The sequence below is a fragment of the Chanodichthys erythropterus genome, chromosome 6 (assembly GCF_024489055.1).
Source record: "Chanodichthys erythropterus isolate Z2021 chromosome 6, ASM2448905v1, whole genome shotgun sequence".
NCBI lineage: Eukaryota > Metazoa > Chordata > Actinopteri > Cypriniformes > Xenocyprididae > Chanodichthys > Chanodichthys erythropterus.
The window spans coordinates 31,557,198-31,581,664 of NC_090226.1; the positions used below are offsets into that span (position 1 = coordinate 31,557,198).

General features: G+C 34.8%; 2 protein-coding genes across 5 annotated transcripts in view; both read left to right on the forward strand.

Moving 5' to 3' along the window:
- The first annotated feature begins 3,851 nt into the window (after positions 1-3,851).
- tmem167b (transmembrane protein 167B) lies at positions 3,852-9,066 on the forward strand. Its single transcript, XM_067387499.1, has 3 exons — positions 3,852-3,973; positions 5,567-5,698; positions 7,547-9,066. Exons 1-3 carry the CDS (start codon positions 3,964-3,966, stop codon positions 7,627-7,629), a joined length of 225 nt encoding a protein of 74 aa, XP_067243600.1. The 5' UTR covers positions 3,852-3,963; the 3' UTR covers positions 7,630-9,066.
- A 1,517-nt stretch (positions 9,067-10,583) lies between these two features.
- mapk14b (mitogen-activated protein kinase 14b) overlaps positions 10,584-24,467 on the forward strand; it is a 49,121-nt gene continuing 35,237 nt past the window's right edge. Inside the window, exon 1 of one of the 4 annotated variants that reach the window (XM_067388628.1) lies at positions 10,584-11,105. In XM_067388628.1, the coding sequence (XP_067244729.1) occupies positions 11,068-11,105 (38 nt within the window). In that variant the 5' untranslated portion in view covers positions 10,584-11,067. The remainder of the gene's footprint in view (positions 11,106-24,467) is intronic. The other 3 variants (XM_067388627.1, XM_067388625.1, XM_067388626.1) reach the window with 3 other exon arrangements.

A 24,467-nucleotide genomic window follows, 5' to 3' on the forward strand; every position in this document is an offset into this window, starting at 1 on the left:
TCATGAGACATGAGGTCATTTAATGCCGTCTAGAATTGCAGACACTGCTGTTCAGAGGTGTGTTTGTGACTTTTTGTACTGCTGTTGTACAAGAATACAATTGAACAAAAGCCTTTACTATTTATTTTTTTCAATGAAGTGGGGTTTTATTTTGAAAAACATGACACAATATAACATCACGGCTACTTGAAAAGAGCTTTAACTGTTATGAACAATGTTGGGCAAAGTTACTTTGAAAAGTAATGCATAACAATATTGCATTACTCCCTAAAAAAGTATCTAATTGCGTATTTAGCTACTTTTTATGAAAGTAATGTGTTACATTAATTTTGCGTTACTTTTTCCTCACCTGGGCTGGGCTTGCTTGTTTGTTTTTTAATAAAAACAAAAAAGTTCTTTCACACCAAAAGTGAGATGAATAAGCCTCAGGTTGAAGGAAATGCATATTTACGCCTGTACAATAGAGGGCGCAGCTCAAATAATCCTTTCATTTCCTGCCATTCGAGATTAAAGAAGGAAGTTCAACACTCTTATTTCTAAGTCTAATCTAAAGTAATTTTTGCTCATTAATATGGTTCAATTTGATCATTGAAGACATTGGTTAATAAAGTGAGATTAAATACATAAAGTATATTTGTGTAATTTAATATAGTTAATTATTACAGGTTTGCATAAAATTCTGAGATTGCATTTCACTGTTTTTGTTCATTTTGAGGATTACTGAAAGTTTTTGTGCAAGAGAGATGAGTAAATGTATGTTCACATTTAGTCTATATAGAACTACAACAACCATCATGTTCACACAGCGCACACAACACCTCTGCACTTTATTTCTCTGAACATGAGGACAGGAGAGCTGTCAGTCAAAAAATGTGAAAAAGTAACTAAAAAGTAACTTACTTTTAAAAAGTAAAAGTAAGTAAAAGTAATATTTTTTTGTAAATTGAAAAAGTAATGTGTTACTTTACTATTTACTTGAAAAAGTAATCTGATTACGTAATCGAATCCAGTCAATGGTGAAACAGCTGTGTCGTCCTCAGCGCTCGTGCAGCTGTTCTTGATTAGATTGTAATAAAAAAAAAAAAAATTGTTTTTGACTCAGTAGAATACTCTCAAATCACTTGCACGGTACTTTGATGCCATACGTCACAGTCACATGATGGAAGTCTCAAGTCGGACAAAATTTCTAACCGGCATGTCTTTTGGAGGAGGCTTGACATTGGAGACGCTTTGAAGGGAGAGTGGGACCTCATGTTCTCAAAGCTAGCTTTCTATTGCTAGCCTCTCTGAAATTGGCTACCCTACCTTTAAATGATAACTGTGACTGTTTCAACATTTAATATGGTTGACAAAAAAAAGACGAGACTAAAATGTAGTTTAAAAACTTTACCAAAACCTCTCTTTATTTTTGTCAGTATTACAGACAACACAACGCAACCTCTGTGTTATAATACACATTTTTTTGCTGTTTTTTTCATACAAAAATATTAATGCAATTTGGAATTACTATTAGGAATTTCATTGTTTTATTTTTGAGAGAAGTTTCTTGTTTTAATAGTTTTCATAATGTACAGAGTGTGTTAATTTATATGATAAATAGCCTATAATAAATCAGGAAACTAGATGATGTAAAATAAACCATGGGTTGACATTCTCTTGATTTGTGCTTATACTGTAGGTGAAAGTGCAATAATTCTGTTGAAATGTAAAAAATACACTCTAAAAAATGCTGGGTTGAAAATGGACAAACCCAGCAATTTGGTTGTTTTAACCCAGTGGTTGGGTTAAATGTTTGCCCAACGTGCTGGGTAGTTTTATTGAACTCAACTGTTGTATAAAAATTACTGAATTGCTTGCTTAAAATGAACCCAAAATATGCTGGAAATTAACATTTATTAATATGTTTAATAAATGAGCATTTATTAATAAGATAATGAATAATAAACAATAAACATTTATTAAATTGCTTATTAATAAATGTACACCTTTTGATTATTATTGTTGCCTCTAGTAATTATGTGTCTGATTTTTAATTTCTCACCTATTTTGGATTCATTTTAAGCCAGCCATAAAGTCATTTTTAATCAGTAGTTGGGTTAAATAAAACTACCCAGCACGTTAGGCAAACATTTAACCCAACCACTGGGTTAAAACAACCCAATTGCTGGGTTTGTCCATTTTCAACCCAACTTGGGTTGTTTTTAACCAAACATTTTTTAGAGTGATTTCTCAATTTATTATTATTATTGTTATTAAGGAAATAAAACTCTTGTCCTTTTACAAGAGAATTTAGTCAACATTGTCCTGTTTTTGTTTGAAAACAATCATTGTGATTATAATTTTGAACTAAATAATCGTGATTGTCAATTGAACCATTATGCAGGGTGACAGAATTGTGACTAAGTTTGCATTAACTAAACTAGACTAGACCAGACATTTAGTAAACTAAAACTTGACTAAACAAAAACAAGACAATGTTGACTAAATATAACTACATTTGACACAGGACCAAGACTGAGACTAAACTTTAAAAAAGCAGACAAAATTAACACTACTTTGTTGCTTAGAAAAATGAAGCTGCTACACCCTATTGTCTCAATATACAAGCAGAAACGTGTTTATAGCGAATCAAATTTATAGCATGTGGAACAAGATTCATCGATTTTTCTAAAGGTCCACATGAACAATTTTACCATGACGGAAGTTATCTTAATACTAATACTAGTACTAACACCATTCTAATGTGGCACTGATATTAGGATGGACACATACGAATAAAACATGCCAATAGAAAGGCTGCCAAGTGCTGTCAGACGACAGCTGAGCGCACCTTATGGTCTCTTTCTCTTGCCAACTAATGTATTGTCATGGAGAAGAAGACGCTGCCAGGATCTGCAGGATGCCATTAGAGATGTCTTGTGTCAGTGTATATCAGTTGCATTCAGCATTGATTTCACAAGAAGATCACGTTAAAGTATTTAAATCAGTTGAGAATTTAGTAAACAAGCACAACACCTGTGAGTCCTGCTCAAATCATCAGCAGACACACTTATGAGGAGAAGAGAACTGCTCTTTTCACAGTTTTGCTGCATTAATGGTTTGTGATCTTTACTTAGTAGTTGAAAAGAAGATATCTTGAAGAATGTTGGTAACCAAACAGTTGATGGACCTCATTGACTTCCATAGTATGGAGAAGAAGAAGAAAAAAAAAAAAAAAATACTAAGGAAGTTAATGGGGTCCATCAATTGTTTGGTTACTGACATTCTTCAAAATAACTTCCTTTGTGTTCAGCAGAAGAAAGAAACTCATACATGTCTGGAACCACTTGAGGAGGAGTAAATGATGACAGAATTTACATTTTTGAGTGAACTATCCCTTTAACAATATTGAGTTTACAATAAATTGATTTAAAAAACGTATACAATCTATTTATTATTATTTTATCAACATTTATTTTATCCAAACATTATTAATAATAGTAAAAGTTATGTTTTATACATAAAATATAAAATGATGTATATATTAATAATGCTAGTAATAATAATAAAGCTAAATAAAATTACAACAATATATATAAAATATTATATAAACTAAATTTATTTTATATATAATGTTGTAATTTTATTTAGCTTTATTATTAAAAATATAAATATATTATATAAATATATTAAAATAAAAAAAATATATATTAAATAATAGGCTCATAAAAACAAATATGCACGATACATTTTATAACATTATATATCAATATATTTTATTATTACACAGTACTGCAATGAGTTGTAGAGAGAGGGAGAGAGAGAAAAGAGAGCTTTTAATCTGTACGGCGATTTCCCATAGTTCCTGGTACCGGAAACGTATCCGGAAGCCCGTGTTGTCTATGCGGAACTGATGAAGACAGTAAATAAAAAAGCATTGGTAACTTGCGCTTCGTCTCAACACGGGATTTAAAAGCTGCAAAAATGACAAACGGTATGTTAATAAACGCGTTATGAGGTAAACTATCTGCTGCTCTGTTATGCGTCAGATAGCGATGAATGCTGTCAGTCAGCTGAGCTGTGTGTGTGTCTGTGTGTGTGTGTGTGTGTGGACGTGGCTCTTGAAGGGCCGCAGCTGCTTTAATATTTAACATCATTGCAGCATGATATCTTAATGCCGTCTAAATCAAAATGCTTGTATAAATATTATAGTTCACCGGCAGGCTGAGCTCAGCTTTAACAGGTTTATTCAGACATCTCTGTGTGAACATCATTAAATCAGCCATTACATTTACATCTCAACTGCTGTCAGATCTTCACATTCACATAAAATATATCAGCCGTCGTGTTTGTCCACTTTTCCACTACAAACATGCTGCATTATTATACTATGTTGAGGATCTCTGTTTTTATTCTGGATAACTGCATTTGTTGTTTATGAGTGTGTGTGTGTGTGTGTGTGTGTATATGTGTCAGGGGCGTTTCCTTCGAGTAGGCAAGGGTGCCTCCTCAAAAAAAGGAGGAGGCAGTGCCTCCTAAAAAAAAAAAAAAAAAAAAAAAGTGAGAAAATAATCCTTATTACATTTAAAACAACACAATTATTACAAATTACGACATTAAAAAGAGCGCAAGTCACTCGTATTTCTTAAGGAACACTGTCCAACAGCGACACCTGCAGGTGGAGTTACAGCAGGAGTCATGCCTCCCTTTGCTCTCATAGAAAACCATTAGACCCCCGGCGTGCGGTGGGTCTTGTGGGGGGTAATTGAGAAAGAATGGAGGAGGCAGTGTCTCCATCGCACTATAATTGGATGTAATTGGTTATGATTGGATGATTGATTTGTGTTATGTTTACGGAGCATGACTGATGATCCAAAATAGCCAATTGAGTTGACAATTAAAAAGAAAAACATCAATGCACAAATAAAATATATTAAGTTATTACAGCCTTTAGGTATTATTTTGGAATGATTTGTTTTTTTTTTCTTTTTTGATGTAATGTAAAGTAATGTTCATTTAACAAGGAAGATGTGTCAACTTTAAGAGTAATGCACATGAATTTACATTGATTTATAAATAAATAAAAAAAATGTGCCTCATCATTTCAGAGCACCACTGCACACCACTGAAGTGTGTGTGTGTGTGTGTGTATTATATATATATATATATATATAATGCAGTTATAAACATTAAAAATAATAACCAAATTTAAACAAACTATAATGTATTTTATTTATTAATCACTAATTGTTCATTTTTAAAATTATTTGAATTTAGTCATATTTATTATTAAATATGAATATCATGGAGAAAGCTTGTCCATAAGGTCACAGAGAATACGACTGAATGGATAGACTGTATTATTAAATATATACATTTAAATTTGATTAATGTAAAAAAGGATATTATAACCCAGGAGCCAGTTCTATTAGTTTCTGTATTATATTATAAAATGTATTTATTTTTGCTTTTAGTAAGTAAGGTCTAGCTATAAAAGACAATTTAAAAATTAGCCTGCTTTTATTTATTTACTTGTAAATTTAATTGTTAATTAATTGCTTGTTAATTATGTTATCTGTATTCACAGTGTACTCTTTCGACGGCATTCTTGTATTCGGACTTCTTTTCATTTGCACGTGTGCGTACCTGAAGAAAGTCCCTCGTCTTAATAGCTGGCTCTTGTCTGAGAAGAAAGGTGTCTGGGGAGTATTTTACAAAGGTAAGTGATCTGTAGGGTCTGTTAGAGATCAGGATTCTGAACAGACAACTAAACAAAAGAGGTTCTGACGAAAGGTTAATTGCTGCAATCAATTTAAAAATATTCTGAATTATTTAAATTCAGTTTGAATGATTCAATGACTCGCTCATAAATACGTCACTTGTTTCGTTACTGGATGAATCAGTAGTTTTGAACGAATCTCTTGAATTAATGATTCAATGACACATACATTTTATAAAGAGTCACTTGTCTCCACCTGGTGGCGTAATGTTGTAATTGATACAATCATTATTTGAGGCACTAAGTTACTTTCAAAAGCTGATTTTTTTATTTCGATCTCTACTGTAGACATCAGTGTCTATGGTTAAATCATGAATTTTCAATGCTGGAAACTTTCCATGGGAATTAACGGGAATATATGGGAATTAATAGGAATTAATGGGAATAAACAGGGAATTTGCAAAATTACAGGTTAGCCTATAACAGGGTACTTGAAATGTAGTTGAAAAGAACATCTCGCAGCATAATTTTGGTTAAAACAACCATATTTAATTGCAGTTTTAGTTGATTTTTTACCCTGCACATTCCTCAATCACATTCACACAGCACACTACTTACTGCAGTGCTATTGAGGACACACCCCCTGCATGCACTGTGCATTCCCCCAGTCCATTACATGCACATTTGATCAAAAATACAGAAAAAAAACAGTAATATTGTGAAATGTAACTACAGTTTAAAATAATGTTTTTTGTATTTTGATATACATAAAAATATAATTTATTTCTGTGATGCAAAGCTGAATTTGAACATCATTTCTCTAGTCTTCAGTGTCACATGATTCTTCAGAAATCATTCTAACATGCTAATTTGATACTCGAAACAGTTGTGCTGCTTAATATTTTTTATAACCTATGATACTTTTTTCAGGATTCTTTGATGAATACAAATTTAAAGAACAGCTTTTATTTAAAATAGAAATCTTTTGTAACAATATAATTTGGGGGTCAGAAATTTTTCTTTATTTCCTTTTTTGAAAGAAACAAATACTTTTATTCAGCAAGGATGTGTGAAATTCTTTTAAAAAAAGGTGATATTAAAGTGATTTCTATAGAATTCTATTTCTATTCTTTTTAACTTTTTATTAATCAGTGAATCCTGAAAATAGTGTTACAGGTTCCAAAAATATTAAGCAGCACAACTGTTTCCAATAATGATAATAACTGAGTTATCAGCATATTAGAATGATTTCTGAAGGATCACGTGACACTGAAATAAATAACACATAACAATTGCTGCAATAAAAATATATTTATTTGTGTTCATATTTACTAAATTAGAATTAACTGAATGCGAAAAATAAACTGTTATTTCATGCTATGACCAAACAAAATGTTTATATTTGTTTTTACATGATACATTTTATGTAAATATTATATACATTTCCAATGAATTCCCATAAATTCCTGTTAAGTTTCCAAATTGGAATATTTTCAAAATTCCTCAGGTTAAGTTCCCGTGGAAAGTTTCTGGAAATTTACCAGAAACTTTCCGGCCCTTTGCAACTATATGTATGGTTGAAAAGATCATACAGTTTGATACTTAAACATGACAACGGCTCTCTCTGGATCAGCAGCAGCACAAACACAGATTTCCAGTGTGATTTTTTTTTTTGTCAAAAGTATATTAGACACAGGCGAATCGTTGTCATTAGGAAATGAGATTGTGTGGGTGTTTGAATCAAGATCGCGATCTTTTCACGATTAATCGTGCAGCTCTAGGATCTGCATTGAAGATAATTATCTTGCAGTGATTTTCTTGCATATTTTCCCCCTGTGTTCTCTGTAGCTGCGGTGATAGGCACACGGCTTCACATTGCTGTGGCGGCGTCCTGTTTGTGTATGGCGTTTTACCTGATTTTTCTGAAATGACCTGGATGAATCTGTCTCTTGGACACTGGACTAATGAATGCCGATAGAAATGCAGTGCCGGCAGATATCGCCCGCTCCTGGAGAAGATGCACAGAGACCCGACTCCACCTGCACCTGGTTCAGGACCTGCTTTCCATTTTTGTAAATGTTTAACTTAAGATGGGATTTGGGGGGAATTCGGCCGTAGATCAAGGTTAAGCTGTGATTTCTGCCCAAAATGGAGCACCTACTTAGGGACTCAAACTTCACATCTGTTTGTTGTGTTCTTCTCTCAGACATGCACATGTTTTGCTTGGGCTTATAGGGGACCGTAAAGACAGTAGACACAATGTTATCTTGTACAATTATTGAATACAAGTTGTGTTTATAAAAAAAAAAAGTCATGCTTTAGGCTTTTGTTGTTATAATTGGCTTTACTCAAGTTATTGAAAAGAAAACCTAAAAGTCATTTAGTTTAGGAATTGTAATGTATTAGCTTTAACATTATTTTTTGATATCACATATGTGCCTAGGTACATTAATTTTGTAATATATGTAAAAGCTAATCATCTTGAGCCACACCATGTGATTTGATTCTGAGGACGCAACTTGCATAAACATAGACGTAGATGCAGCTCTTTCCTGAATGGACATGTAATAGCAAAATACACTACAATTTAAATCTTTAACATTTATAAGAGGGTTTCAGCCTCCAAACTTGGTCTTATTCGTCCTGTTTAGTAACTGTGATCTTTTAAATTAGGAATTAATCAAGAATTAAGATGAGAGGTTTCTGTAATATAGCCTCAGGATGATAAATGTATAAACTCCCTTTTCATATGCTGGTGCGGTTTTGTCTATTACACAGCACAGAAGTGTACATGCCAAGATGTTCTTTTGTATTTCTGTATTCAGTTGTGTGCCCTAAAGCGTATCCACACCTATCACCAATTATTTAACTATCCTATTTCTCTCAAATCCTTCGTTCAGCCTGTAAATGTACACAGTCGTGCTCTAAAACTGCTCTATACAAAATGATAGCTGTTGGGTGTTCATATTTGTAAACGTGGAACATAATAAATAATTGATATAAAACCCTATGCAACACAATACTAATATGTGTGAAGAGGTTTTGTTTCCATACACTGTTAGATATTGTGATGCTTTTGTTTTGATGATTCCTAATTATATAGTATATGTAACTCTTCTTGTTTTTAATCACAACTCTAAAACAGCGTAGTTCAGAGGTCAAAGTCCTTGTATATAATGTGATGGGTTACATTAGATAAATTCAAATTTCTGTAAAGATAGCCAAAGAACTGATTTTGCACGTTTTTTCATAGATGCAATAAGATATAGGCCATGAATACAATTAAAACATAAATATTGTGTATATTTAAAAATTTGTAAAATACTAAAGCACCCTTAATATGAAATAAATCAAATAAATTACAGTAGCCTCCGAAGCATTTTGTTATTCCATCTGCTTTCTTTTGCATTTACTCGTGTTTGACCAGCAGATGTCCTCAGTGTTTTGAAACAGCGAATCATTGATTAAACTGATTCAAAGATAGAGAAATTGTTCCATTTACTTTCCAAGTGATTTAAATGAAGTTGGGGAATGGTGATCGTTTAGTTGTTGTTCTTTTAATTTTAGTCGTGTAGTTGTTGTTTTGTGTTTTAAATGTGTAGTCAATTAATTTGATCTATTTTATATCTAAGGTCCGGGCGGGAGTGTTTTAAAGGGTTAGTTCACCAAAAAATGAAAATTCTGTCATTTATTACTCACCCTCATGCCGTTCCACACCCGTAACACCTTCATTCATCTTCGAAACACTAATTAAGATATTTTAGTTGAAATCCGATGGCTCCGTGAGGCCTCCATATATAGGGAGCAATGACATTTCCTCTCTCAAGATCCATTAATGTACTAAAAACATATTTAAATCAGTTCATGTGAGTACAGTGGCTCAATATTAATAGACCTATTACAAAGCGATGAGAATATTTTTGGAGTGCCAAAAAACAAAATAACCGCTGATTCGACGCGCTGATTCATTGTGCTCCGAATCTTCCTGAAGCATTGTTTTGAAGTCGGCCATCACTTTATAAGTCGTTATTTTGTTGTTTTTTGGCGCACCAAAAATATTCTCGTTGCTTTATAGGCCTAATATTAATATTGAGCCACTGTACTCACATGAACTGATTTAAATATGTTTTTAGTACATTAATGGATCTTGAGAGAGGAAATGTCATTGCTGGCTATATATGGAGGCCTCACGGAGCCATCGGATTTCAACTAAAATATCTTAATTTGTGTTCTGAAGATGAACGAAGGTCTTATGGGTGTGGAACGACATGAGGGTTAGTAATAAATTACATTATTTAAATTTTTGGGTGAACTAACCCTTTAAGCAGACTGTTTGTGCCGTTAAGATTAAGTTTAACTAACAATTCTATATATTTCTATATATATTTTCACTGTTCACTTTGATTTCAGTGACTAAAAGTCTACCTATAAAGGATTTGTTTATCTCGCGCTCAAATCAACGTCATGTGGTAACTGTTACTTTTCTCAGCGATTTTAAAGGATGACCCAATCATACCGTTTGTGATGATCCCCGTCCTTCCATTTCACCAGCACTAAATGTAACGTTACCTACTATTACTGTTTTGTTTTTTTCTTTTACTATTATTATTAGACTACTTTTGGAAACGCTGTCTTACAAAATGTTTGCATTACCAATAAATGTTTTGTTTTAATGACGACACGATTAGAAAGTATCAAAACAATGCATTTAATATTTACATTTAATCTGCGTTTTTGAACTGGTATCTGAAAATATAATATATTTCAATGTCCAGTCGAAAAGAAAAGGTTAAAAGCATATAATTTTATATATTTATTGAAGTGGCTCCAATCGATTGATGAAGTTTCCCATTTTCTTATATTTTCCTTTTACATTTTTTCTTTTTCTTATTTTATTTTTCACGTAGCATAAACAGTTTGCAGTCTCGCGAGGTTTGGGGTGAAGTCCCGAGAGTTGCCCTCATGCAGTGACGTCACGCGTGTTCGTCAGAGGAGAACCTGTAACAGGAAAAAAAAAAAAGAAAAAGAAAAGAAATCCGCACAAGAAATCTCACGCTTTGCCACCCAGCGACTCCTCAAGGATCAGAGTTGGAGTTCGTGCACGATCTTCAGCGCTCGCGCCTGTGCATGTGACTGATGTCCTCTGATGCACGGGCACAGGACTGTGAACGCGGAGGTTGCGCTTTTGTTTAGTTAGTTTTTTGTTTTTATCAAAGCACTGAGATCAGGAGAGCAGCGCAGAAGTTTCCACTCCTCTACAGGAATGTCCCACAAGGAGAGACCGACTTTCTATCGACAGGAGCTCAATAAGACCATCTGGGAGGTGCCGGAGCGGTACCAGAGTTTATCGCCCGTGGGCTCTGGAGCTTATGGATCCGTATGGTAAATATCTATACTGGACGATATCGTGCGTAAAGCTCTTGCATAACACGATCTGGCCGCTCGGGCCTCTTGCGTTGATCCACAGTGTGTTTCCATGGTCTGTTTGTGGAGAGTCATGTTGCAGCGCTGCAAGTTGAGCCAGAAAACACTCTTTGCAAACCGAGAACGGGCTCGCGCTCTTAATACGATTGCATTGGATTTGCAGAAGTCACCGACGGGTGTATGTTCAGTGCATTGATATATATATATATATATATATATATATATATATATATATATATATATATATATATATATATATATATATATATATTATGATGATATATATATATATTGATATATAATGCATGTGTGAGATACGAGTGGATGCATGAATCAAATGAGCATAAAATGAAAGTGCATTTAGGAGTCTGTCCGGCTGCATTTTTAGACTTCGCAGGCGCCTGGAGCAGTTTTGTGTGTTTTGTGAGGGCGGGAGATTGGTTAATAATAACAGCAATAATAAATTATTCATAATGCATATTCGTTTTTTTTTGTCTTAGTATACTTTTTTAATATATAACCAATATTAAATCTCTATTGTCGATTTTTAAATTTGATATTATAATATATATATATATATATATATATATATATATATATATATATATATATATATATATATATATATATATATATATATATATATATACAGTTGAGTTTTAATAGTAAACTTTATACTAGACACTTAATAACTAATGCAACTTATATAAGTTGCATTAGTTATTAAGTGTTTAGTATAAAAAGGTAATCATACATAAAAGTAGTATATAATAAAATGATTTTTTAAAATAAATTATATAAATTAGTAATGTACAAATAATAATGTAAATAATAGGTGGTTATCAATGTGTACCAAATCAATAAAAATAATTAAAATGTAATTAAAACTCAGTTTTGGATATTTTATTGACCATTTAATATAAAATAGTTAATCGTGCATAAAAATAATCTATAATAAAATATAATTAATAAGTGATATCAATTAAAAATATACATATAATAAACAAAATAATAATAAAATGATTTAAATTTTAATGTGTGTATGTGTGTGTGTATATATATATATATATATATATATTTAATATATATATTTTATGTATTATTTAAACCATTACATAAATGGTTATTGTGTAACAAAAACCAATAAAATAATAAAACTTATTTAACAAAACAAGTATACATAAAAATAATCTATAATAAAAGAGTTATTTCAATAAAAAATGTAAATTAATAATATAGATATAAATAATGAAGTAATATCAGCCATCTCTAATTTTGACTTTGACTATTTAGGTGTAGCCAAAAAATTGAATGAGCCCTGTTTGAGTTTGAATAAAGTTTCAGTGCATGTGAAGTGAAGTCCTGCTGAAGGAGTCTCATCATGAGGACAGAATGAAGTCACTCTCGGCTCTGACTCATTATTCCAGGATTAGGTGGTCTCCTCACTGCTGAGCTGGGTTAGTCATGCATGTGAGGACTCCTGTTAGAAACCTGTGCTAAATATTACATCATTTACATGAGCTCCTCGAGAGGTCTAGATTAGTGGGTTTCCTTCAGAACCCAGATTTTACATTAGTACGTAAGTGTTGGTGACTCAACACAGTTTCAAAACTCTGTAGGAAATGCATTGATTGTGCTTGAGTGTTCATCTAATGCAAGGCTGAATAAGAGAAAAACATTAGGCGTGTGGCTTTTGGGGGGTTTCAAGGAGGGAAAAGTCCAGTGCTTTGGACATCAAAGATGAGCCAAAGGAGGACGATCCATTCTGGTGTATTTCATTTTCCTGGACAGTCCCTAATAATGTGGGCGGATCCTGTCCTAGCGGTGTCCTCTGTCAGGGATATAAATAGCACTCCATTGTGTGTGTTCCCAGGACATTTCAGTCTGGTAAATCAAGCAGTTCAAGTCTGTTCGACGTCAATCATTCCCACTCCTGCTTGAAGCTACAACACCCTTGCCACGTGTTTCTAGGCATACAGGAAGCACTCTGTCTGTCGTACTGAATATAAAGCTGCTTTTTATAACCCTGCCATGAGAACCGTTTAAAGTCGGCATGAAATGGAAGTTGCAATAGTTGTTTCTTCCTTATTGTGACATATATGCATGAGAGAAACGACTTCTCCAACAAGAAAAAATGTAGGTCGGGACTGCTGTTAAATACATTTATATAAAGGGGACCTATTATGTCCCTTTTTACAAGATGTAAAATAAGTCCCCATAATATGTATGTGAACAGATAATTTTTTATAGAATGTTAAAATTGACAAGTTGTGGGGGTGAGCAAAAACATGCCTTTTTTGTGTGTGTCCCTTTACATGCAAATGAGCTGCTGCTCCCGGCACCCTTTCAAGAAGAGGGCAGAGCTTCCAAAGATCTCATTCTCCGGCATACCAGCAACAACAAAACAGGACAATCTCACGCACTGAAAATGTCTGAAACTGTCAGTAGTGGTGTTCGAACCGGAGTCGAATAATAATGATGGAGAGACTCAAGAAGTGACAACATGTAGAATGCAACAAGATTCTGAATGGTTACTTGATGAATTTATGTAGTTGATGTGGAGTTAACTATCTTCAAGTCATCGCTGTACTGGTGCTCATGTGGGATCTGTTGTAAGATGCCTACAGAGCCAGAGAATATATGCTGCATGAAGATAGAACAGGTATAGTTTAGTTTAATTACGGTTGTTGTCATCTTGCTTTGATGACATGCTATTGTGTGTGTTGTGTACATAGACTGCAAAAAAGTATGGACATAGTGTCCGTGACGTCACTCATAGAGTTCTGAACATGAGCAAATGAGGCCGCGGCCATCTTATATTCGCGTCACCGCACGTCACTCCCGGATAACTGAAAATGGGCAAAGAGGCGGGATGTAGTTGGAGCCCATGCGACTTGTTGCTGAAACCACGCCCGCCTAATATATCTATCTTAGATACTATCTAAAATATTAAAGGAACACTCCACTTTTTTTGAAAATAGGCTCATTTTCCAACTCCCCTAGAGTTAAACAGTTGAGTTTTACCGTTTTCGAATCCATTCAGCCGATCTCCAGTTCTGGTGGTACCACTTTTAGCATAGCTTAGCATAGTTCATTGAATCTGATTAGACCGTTAGCATCGCGCTTAAAACTCACCAAAGAGTTTTGATATTTTTCCTATTTAAAACTTGACTCTTCTGTAGTTAAATCGTGTACTAATTATTACGCCTGAACTCTCATTCAGGCGTAATAATCAAGGAACTTTGCTGCCGTATCATGGCTGCAGCAGTGCAATGATATTACGCAGCGTCTCTCACAAACGTCTCCATGGTTGCAAGGCACGTTCCCTGTGCAAGCAGGGGCTCACGGGCGCTGCGTAATATCATTGCACTGCTGCAGCCATGGTACGGCAGCAAAGTTCCTTGATTATTACGCCTGAATGAGAGTATAGTTCCTAGCCATATCAGCCTAGAAAATCACAACTTTTTATTTTCCATCGGTCTTAGTACACGATTTAACTACAGAAGAGTCAAGTTTTAAATAGGAAAAATATCTAAACTCTTTGGTCATTTTTAAGCGCGATGCTAACGGTCTAATCAGTTTCAATGAACTATGCTAAGCTATGCTAAAAGTGGTACCGCCAGAACCGGAGATCGGCTGAATGGATTCGAAAACGGTAAAACTCAACTGTTTAACTCTAGGGGAGTTGGAAAATGAGCCTATTTTCAAAAGAAGTGGAGTGTTCCTTTTAATAAAGATAACAATATCATTAGAAAGTACTAAAGGTTTACTGTCAATCTGCAGTGTTTTTTTAAGATGTGTTTTTTGTGTGGGGTGTGCAAATAACACAAAAAAATCAACTGGGACTTCATACCTTTTAATGAAATAGAGATCGCAAGATGAATCCAATCCGTTGCACTTGTATAACTCTCAAATGTTCTCTCAAACTAATGAGCACGTTTCCAAAGTATAATTTTTCTAAATAGTGCAGCAGTTTTAGTTATATTCAAGCAGTGCTGTCGGAGTTGTACTATATCCTCCTGGTATTGTCATTGTAGTAAATCTCAGGAACAAAACTTTTAGCCAATGCCACGACGATCCAACAACATGTGTTCCGCATGCGAGAACATGTACACAGACTGACATCTGTCTCGAGTGTGCAGCAAGCCATATATTGTATAAAATAATCCAGAAAAAAAGGCACAAATACGACTGAGATGCCAAATTCAGTGGCTGAAATGAGCTGAGGTAACATGACGGCTCACAGACCGCAGCGGCATACCTGTCACTCAAGTGACCACGCCCTTAATTATGCAGAACTTTAAGGCTTAATATAATTTAAACGGATGAGTTATAAAAAAAATTCACCCCCCTCAGAGTTGTCATGAAGGGCAAAATTAGCAGTATAGACCAAAACTCAATTTGAACCAGAGTGTAAGCATGTTTTTTTCTGCTGTAAACTTGGCTGTTTTAACATTATGGTCCATGAGATTCTGCTCCCTTTTACAGCCTGTCCCTAGCGGCCAGTCAATGAATCGCAGTTTAAATTACTTCCGTATTGGCTTCATGAGAAACTGGGGGAGGTTGCCGCTTGGTTATGTACTGTATTGTATCAATGTACCAAGAGGTTATCAATGTAATGTTATTCAGTGAACATTTCTACCTGTTTTGATTGTTAGAGGTGTGTTTTGTTGGAGGGCCAGTGGAATTTCTAGTCTGTGAGATGGACAGAAATTTCATGAAATTCCAGGCTGTGAATGTTTGCAGACGTCCTACATTGTTGAGGTCACAAGTCTTGTTGTTTGAAACGAATAGATCTGGATTCTGACTTTCTTTTTTTAAAATTATTATTATAATTTGAGTGAAGAACAGTGTTGTTTATCATCCAAGTGCATCTTTCAAGAACATGATGTACAACAGCAGAGCAAAAGCACATTGTCAGTTTTGTTCTTCACTCATTCAATCGGAGCTATTTGTGATCTGGTGCAGGGCAGAAGGAACACAGCGGTTGACTGGCGCTCTTGATTGGAAACTCCTTTGGCCTACTTTGGTCCTGTTTTGCTGGGGTTTGTTTTTCTTGCTCTGGCACAATTTCTTCATGATTTAGACAAGGTTGAACTGAAGCCACAACTGTCTCCCTTGCTACTGTGTTAAAAGCACATTCCGGGTTGAGTATGTAAAATAGTTTTCCTCTGTTCATGAAAGTTTACAAAATCCCACTGAAAATGCTTTAATGTAAATATTTTTTTTTCCTTTTAGAAAAAAAAAAAGATAGGATAGATGAGTCAAAACTATTTTTGTTATTTAAAGTCCCCCTGTAGTCAATAATTTTATCCCTAAAACTCATCTTTGATCATAAAAATGACACATTTTAAGTGTTTTCCTGTGAAAACAAATTCTTCATGCCTTAAAGGGGACATCGGATGCCAATTTTCCAAAAGTTAGTATGATTCTTTAGGGTCTTCATGAAAAGTCTATAACATACTTTGAATAAAATTTCTTAACGGTTATGTAAAAAAAAAACACCCTTTTTACCTTGTCAAAAACAGCTCACAGTGAGCAGTTTCGGTGCATGTCCCTTTAAATGATAATGAGCTACTGTTCACCCCACCCCATCTTCCGTGGACGGGCTGTAAACACTATTTGGCAGGTATTGCTTTGAACTCACCATTCTTATTTATGCAGTTATAAATGCTCAAAAACGATAAAAAAACATTTGAATATTACTTGTTCGTAATACTTTATTGTAGTGTTACCATGTTATCTTTACATAAAACGTACAGAGTTTGTAATAAGACAATCATCTTAATGCATCGTTCATTATAAACGTGCAGTTATGAATTACATTGAGAAGGTTCTAAATTGTAATGACGACATATATATTTGCTCGACTGTATTATTTTGATATGAACAAGCTGAGATGTCATGTTTGCAGTGCTTTGTTGTGTGTGCGTGAGGCGCCGGCGCGATCAAACAGCAGTCTTTGCTTGGGACTTGCCTCACTGTCATGGCAACGGTTTGTGGCCAGGTCAGATTACGTCAGAGTTTGTTGGAAAATCATAACACACTGCTCAGACATTCCCCGACCCAACAAACGCCGATTAACCATGTTCAGTCGGGTGACAACAAACTCCGACCAACGGCAACAAGCGCCGATAGGGGTATCGCACTAGCTGCATCTAATTTCGGAGGCTGCGTTCTGAAAACATAAATTTATTAGCGCAGACATAAACGCATATATAGGTAGATCCGGGGGGCGCATTCCCTTCAAAAACCAAATTAATCCACTGCGTCCTCAGCGGCTCAGATGTCAAGAGTAAAGGACGACCGCTATGTTCATTCTTATATCCAATAAGAAAACTCCTCAGTTGCTTTGAAGATATTCTTGTCTACACCTGTGCGGCGGCGAAACAATGGCGGACTGTTTACAGCTCACTCAGGGCGGGTCTATGCTAAAACGGCAGTGTCCGTCAACAGTCGTGGGAGGGGCATGTGCAAATTTACGCCACTTTGCCAAGAATCTGTGAACGGCTTGATCTGACAAAGTGCTTATGATTTGTGGGGATTAAAAAGAAGCACTGGGTGGATTTTTATGATTATAGGGTGGTTGTGTAGACACTGCCAACACACATTTAAGTTCATTGTAAAAGTGAATTTTGCATCCGATGTACCTTTTAAAATAGCTTGAATGTAACTCCACACCCTTGCCTCATTTAATATACATGGATCTATGAATATGCAAATCAGCCCCACCTTACTGTGCAATGGTGTTGACTTATGAATTTGCACATGGTTTGTCTTAAAGCATATTAAAAACACCACATAGACATACAAACAACATTAAAATGCTTTAAAATTGACACTTTTTTTCCCACTAGACCACAACCCAGATTTGATCAGGTGCAAATTATTTTCCAGAAAACACCTTCATTTGTTACAAGCTTGTATAGGAGTCAATAGAATTAATAGTCAAGTTAAGTCACGTCACGTTTATTTATATAGCGGTTTATACAATACAGATTGTTTCAAAGCAGCTTTACAGTGATAACAGGAAAATAATTCATTTCGGCTGTTGTTCAGTTCAGTGATTCGGTTCCATTGTAAAGTTCCACTTATTAAATTAGTTCATTATATCTGCAAAGAAGATATAAGAAAAAAACATGTCATCGTCCAGCTCAGTTCAGTTCTCAGCATCAGAACAGTACAGTATAGGCTGTTCATGGGTTTTGAGTTAATAGGTTAATACAGAGGAAAACCTGTGGCTTCATAATCCTCTCCAAATACTAATCTCTCTGTCCAGTATGATCGAGAAATGGGACTTTTCCTGCGCATTGTGGTGGTTTCCCATGTTTCACAATCAGCACAGAGTCATCGGCTTGACTCTCTCTCTTTAGTACTGCTAGATCTTTCTTTTGGATTAGACCCAGCATGCATGTAGAACACCGATCCTGTACCTGTGTGCTGTCTAGCGTGCAGCTGTCTTCCGTTTCAGCAGAACGACATAGCTGTTGTATATCACTGGCTAACTGTTCTGTCTGTAGCCGTCTGTTCACAATGCTTGTAAGTAGATATCTCCCATAAACACCACACCCATTAGCGTCTGTTCGTTATGTAAGAGAAGAGAAACATTAGTGCAAGACTCAACAATAAAGCTGCACGGATTTTGACCTCACTGTTGGCATTGTGTGTCCGTCAAAACTGTGTCTGAGCGTGATTTATCTTAGTAAGTCCTATCAATACTTTTGCATCACACACATTTGCATGTGTTCCTGTGTGGCCTCACATTTTTTCCAAGGGTGTGATCTGATGGTACAGTCAGTTCGAGCAAAATGCATAATATAAATAATTTTAAATTGTTATAATAGTTTACAATATTTTTTTTTTAAATGTTTAGAACTTTTTTTAAATGTATTTTTGATCAAATAACTACAACCTTTGTGAACAAACATTAAAAAAACTTATATAGCCTGTATTTATTTATCTATCAGTGTTGTTTTAGTTTGATTATCATGGAAGCCCGTTTCCGCAGCTAAAAAAAAAAAAATATTAATTGCGAGCTTATATCTCACAATTGCGTAATAAAAGTCAGAATTCTGAGATATAAAGTCGCAATTGCGAGTTATAAAGTCAGAATTCTGAGATATAAAGTCGCAATTGCGTTATGTCAGAATTCTGAGATATAAAGTCGCAATTGCGTGATATAAATTCAGAATTCTGAGATATAAAGTCGCAACTGCATGATATAAAGTCAGAATTCTGAGATATAAAGTCGCAATTGCGTTATGTCAGAATTCTGAGATATAAAGTCGCAATTGCATGATATAAAGTCAGAATTCTGAGATATAAAGTCGCAATTGCGAGTTATAAAGTCAGAATTCTGAGATATAAAGTCGCAATTGTGTTATGTCAGAATTCTGAGATATAAAGTCGCAATTGCGTGATATAAATTCAGAATTCTGAGATATAAAGTCGCAACTGCATGATATAAAGTCAGAATTCTGAGATATAAAGTCGCAATTGCGAGTTATAAAGTCAGAATTCTGAGATATAAAGTCGCAATTGCGTTATGTCAGAATTCTGAGATATAAAGTCGCAATTGCGTGATATAAATTCAGAATTCTGAGATATAAAGTCGCAATTGCGAGTTATAAAGTCAGAATTCTGAGATATAAAGTCGCAATTGCGTTATGTCAGAATTCTGAGATATAAAGTCGCAATTGCATGATATAAAGTCAGAATTCTGAGATATAAAGTCGCAATTGCGAGTTATAAAGTCAGAATTCTGAGATATAAAGTCGCAATTGCGTTATGTCAGAATTCTGAGATATAAAGTCGCAATTGCGTGATATAAATTCAGAATTCTGAGATATAAAGTCGCAATTGCGAGTTATAAAGTCAGAATTCTGAGATATAAAGTCGCAATTGCGTGATATAAATTCAGAATTCTGAGATATAAAGTCGCAATTGCGAGTTATAAAGTCAGAATTCTGAGATATAAAGTCGCAATTGCGAGTTATAAAGTCAGAATTCTGAGATATAAAGTCGCAATTGCGAGTTATAAAGTCAGAATTCTGAGATATAAAGTCGCAATTGCGAGTTATAAAGTCAGAATTCTGAGATATAAAGTCGCAATTGCGTGATATAAATTCAGAATTCTGAGATATAAAGTCGCAACTGCATGATATAAAGTCAGAATTCTGAGATATAAAGTCGCAATTGCGTGATATAAATTCAGAATTCTGAGATATAAAGTCGCAATTGCATGATATAAAGTCAGAATTCTGAGATATAAAGTCGCAATTGCGAGTTATAAAGTCAGAATTCTGAGATATAAAGTCGCAATTGCGTTATGTCAGAATTCTGAGATATAAAGTCGCAATTGCGTTATGTCAGAATTCTGAGATATAAAGTCGCAATTGCGTGATATAAAGTCAGAATTCTGAGATATAAAGTCGCAATTGCATGATATAAAGTCAGAATTCTGAGATATAAAGTCGCAATTGCGTTATGTCAGAATTCTGAGATATAAAGTCGCAATTGCGTTATGTCAGAATTCTGAGATATAAAGTCGCAATTGCGAGTTATAAAGTCAGAATTCTGAGATATAAAGTCGCAATTGCGTTATGTCAGAATTCTGAGATATAAAGTCGCAATTGCGTGATATAAAGTCAGAATTCTGAGATATAAAGTCGCAATTGCGTGATATAAAGTCAGAATTCTGAGATAAAGGTTTTTTTTTTTTTTTTTTTTATTGGCAGAAACGGGCTTCCATAGATTATAGTTTTTCTGATATTTTGAATTGGCTTTTATTTTTATATTTTTACTTAATATATTTAATTTTACCTCAGTGCTTTGTAATTTATGTGCCGTTGTCATTTTATATTATTTTTTTAACAAATACTGCTGTTTTTGCTCATGGTTTCAATTTATTTTTAATTCAGTTTTATTTATTTATTTATTTATTTTACAGTTAATAATTTTAGTGCATCAACTTAATCATATTTCAGTTTATTGCCAAGGCATCACTTTTAATTTTTAAGTTTTTTAACTTTATATATATATATATTATTTTTTTTTTTTTTTCAGTTTTAATTCAATAAACAAATGTTTTAAATAGTTTTAATTTTTAGTTAACAATAATAAACCTGGTGTGTATTTTGTATGTATATTATGCATATACAAAAGTTTTACTACCGGTTTCATATTAGAATGATTTCTGAAGGATCATGTGACACGGAAGACTGCTGAAAATTCAGCATTTGATCACAGGAATAAATTACATATATTCAAACAGACAACAGTTATTTTAAATAATAAATTAAAATTATAATAATATTTCACAATATTACTGGTATTATTTTGTATTTTTGATCAAATAAATACAGCCTTGTTGAGCATAAGAAGCTTCTTTAAAAACATTAAAAATCGTAATTTTTCCAAAAGTTTGACGGAAGCGTGCATACATAATGTGGGCTGTAATCCTAGCTGATTAATTTTAGAGTGCATGTTTGTCGTTCTGTAAATGGCTTGTCTGTCCATTGTGGTGTCTTGTGGGTTTGTCTGTGACAGTGTGTTATTATTTGTCTGGGCCGGCAGACGCTTTGGCGAGGTGTGTTCTTTGGAGAATGCTAATAGTGCAAGAAACTTAGGCTGCTTCCATCTGCGAGACTGGCCTACTTACACTTCCTGGAAAGCCTGTTGGCTCTCCTGACCGCAGCAGCCTGGGCCGCCATGGTTACTGCACTTCCATTGTTCCAAAGCTTATGTGGAAAACAGAATTGGGGCTGGAGGCTGTTTGGTATGATGACCATTTTCTTACCCATGTTTTGTGAATTGAGCAGATCTTTGTAATGTAGATGACTTTTTGTGGTTAAAATTGTAAATAAGGATTATCCTACATGTTACAAGTACATGAATATTCTGATATTAAAGGGGACTCTAGAGCCCCTTCCACACAGAGATTCCGGAAAATCATCCAGTGCCAGTGATTTTCTGGAATCGGTGCGTGTGTTCACACACGTCCCATAAAGAGTTGTGAATTAATTGGGGTGTGACAAGACAGGTAGCGCACGAGAATGAGACGAGACAAGATTTTTACACTGTATTTTTTAAGAAATCCTCAATGATGAAATACATGACAAGAAAAATAGTCTGCAGGTGCATTTGAGATGGTTACAACTACACAGCCCAGCCTAATATCATATTGGGAGATATTTGCATGCATCAGGGAACTGCTTTCAAAATGCAGGGTATTGAAATCTCATTTGAATGTGCGCTTGTGTTTCACTTTCGTGATCGTACGTGCTCTGTGAATAGGGAGTGGCGGTCCTGAGCACACTTTCTGTAAGATAAGACATTTTTCAGGCACTTAAGCCCTGTTCACACCACCAGCGACAAAGCGACAGGATCCCATTCATTTCAGTGGAGCGCTGGCGACTTCCGGCGACAAGATTGGCGACGGTGACCATTGGCGACAGAATGTAGGCGTGTCAAGCGACGGGAGACATGCAACAAAAGTTCATATGTTTCAACTTTATGCAAATCAGGAGCGAATTTCATGAGTGACAACCAATAGGAGTGAAGGCTATCTGGAGCTCACATTGTCTCGAGTGCAGGCAAGACAGACAGGAATAGTTCCAGAGCGATTTCACCGTTTTATATGATTTGACTGTACATACATGGATATAATAAAATGATGGGGCTTTAGGCTCTGTTGTGCAGCGAATACTCCTCCATGGTCTTGTCAGTCATCTCGTCACTTACTCTCATCATGTGATTAGTGAACTCTGATTCCTGCTACACTGTGTACGACTCTGCAGCGTGTGTTGAATGAGCTGGATGGAATTGAAGCGACCTTTATCCAACTGAATTAATTCGTTTTTATTTCTATAAAAAGCTAAACGACAGTGGAGGCATAATGTAAACATAGCAGTGCCATATCCTGTCGTAATTTCACCCTCACACTCCGTCATGCCAATATCGCGAGACAGATTTTGACCTCAACGAGACATCTCGTCACATTTTAATCTCGCGAGATCTCAAGGCACGACATCTTATTACTAGGGTTGTAACAAACTATTATTTTGATAATCGATTAATCTACCGATTATTGGAGCGATTAATCGACTAATTATCGATTATTATACTGGTTAATCAGAATGCTTTGTTTGATTATTCCACTAGCAATTAGTTAAAATACTGAGTTATACTTTAACTAATAATTAAAACAAGGAAATCACTTATTTTTAATGAATTTGTTAAAGGGAAAATGTGATGTTTATCTGCTTACCCCCAGTGCATTCAAGATGTAGATGCCTTTGTTTCTTCAGTAGAACACAAATGATGATTTTTAACTCCAACCGTTGCGGTCTGTCAGTCAAATAATGCGAGTCAATGGGAACTCTATCAATAAGAGTTGAGAAAACTTGCATAGACAAATCCAAATTAAACCCTGTGGCTCGTGATGACACATTGATGTCCTAAGACACGATGACAAAATGTCCAACTGCGTTCAGCACTCGGTTAGTGACGTCTGATCGCGCTCTGACAACGGCAGTGATGTCTCGCGCTTATACTTCAATGAGTGCTAGACATCACTGCCGTTGTTAGAGCGCGATCAGACCTTCCTAACCGAGTGCTGAATGCAGTTGGACATAGTGGTGTATTAGAGGTAAAAAATGATATAAATACTGATACAAACTGATCGTTTCATGTCTTAGGACATTGATGTGTCGTCACGAGCCGCAGGGTTTAATTTGGATTTGTCTGTGCATATTTTTTGGACTCTTATAGATTGTGTTCCCATTGACATGCATTATATGACTGACAGACTGCAACAGTTGGAGTTAAAAATCATCATTTGTGTTATACTGAAGAAACAGTCACCTACATCTTGGATGCGCTGGGGGTAAGCAGATAAACACCACATTTTCATTTTTGGGTGAACTATCCCTTTAAAAATGCTGTTAAAATTACAGGTACTGAGTTTTTATTAAGTCTGGGAATTGTAATATCTTTTTAATAAGAGTAAAAATATGAATATGTAATATTGTGCAAAAATTTCTGAAAAAAATCTCCTCTCTAGATTTCTTCTTTTTTTCTTTTTACTAACTATCGAGTTTATGGTCACTGAATGGCTTTCCTGAGGTAAATGTAACATTTTGTGACATTTGTTTGCAAGCTGTTTCATTGACGTCTTTCTGCGATTGAAACTCTGATTAAGTGATTACATTAGAGCTGGATTCATTTCAGTAAATTGTACTGTATCTTTCAGCATACTTTTTGATGTTCATTCATGCTTATTTTGTGCTGTAATAGCAGAAAAGAGGAAGAGATAATAGTTTAACGTGCCGCTTGACCTGAGGTG

Bases quoted from the DNA above. Each gene is read 5' to 3' on its own strand.
- tmem167b (XM_067387499.1), top strand. The intron at 5,699-7,546 runs GTAAGTGATCTG...TGTTCTCTGTAG, and splicing joins CTGGGGAGTATTTTACAAAG to CTGCGGTGATAGGCACACGG.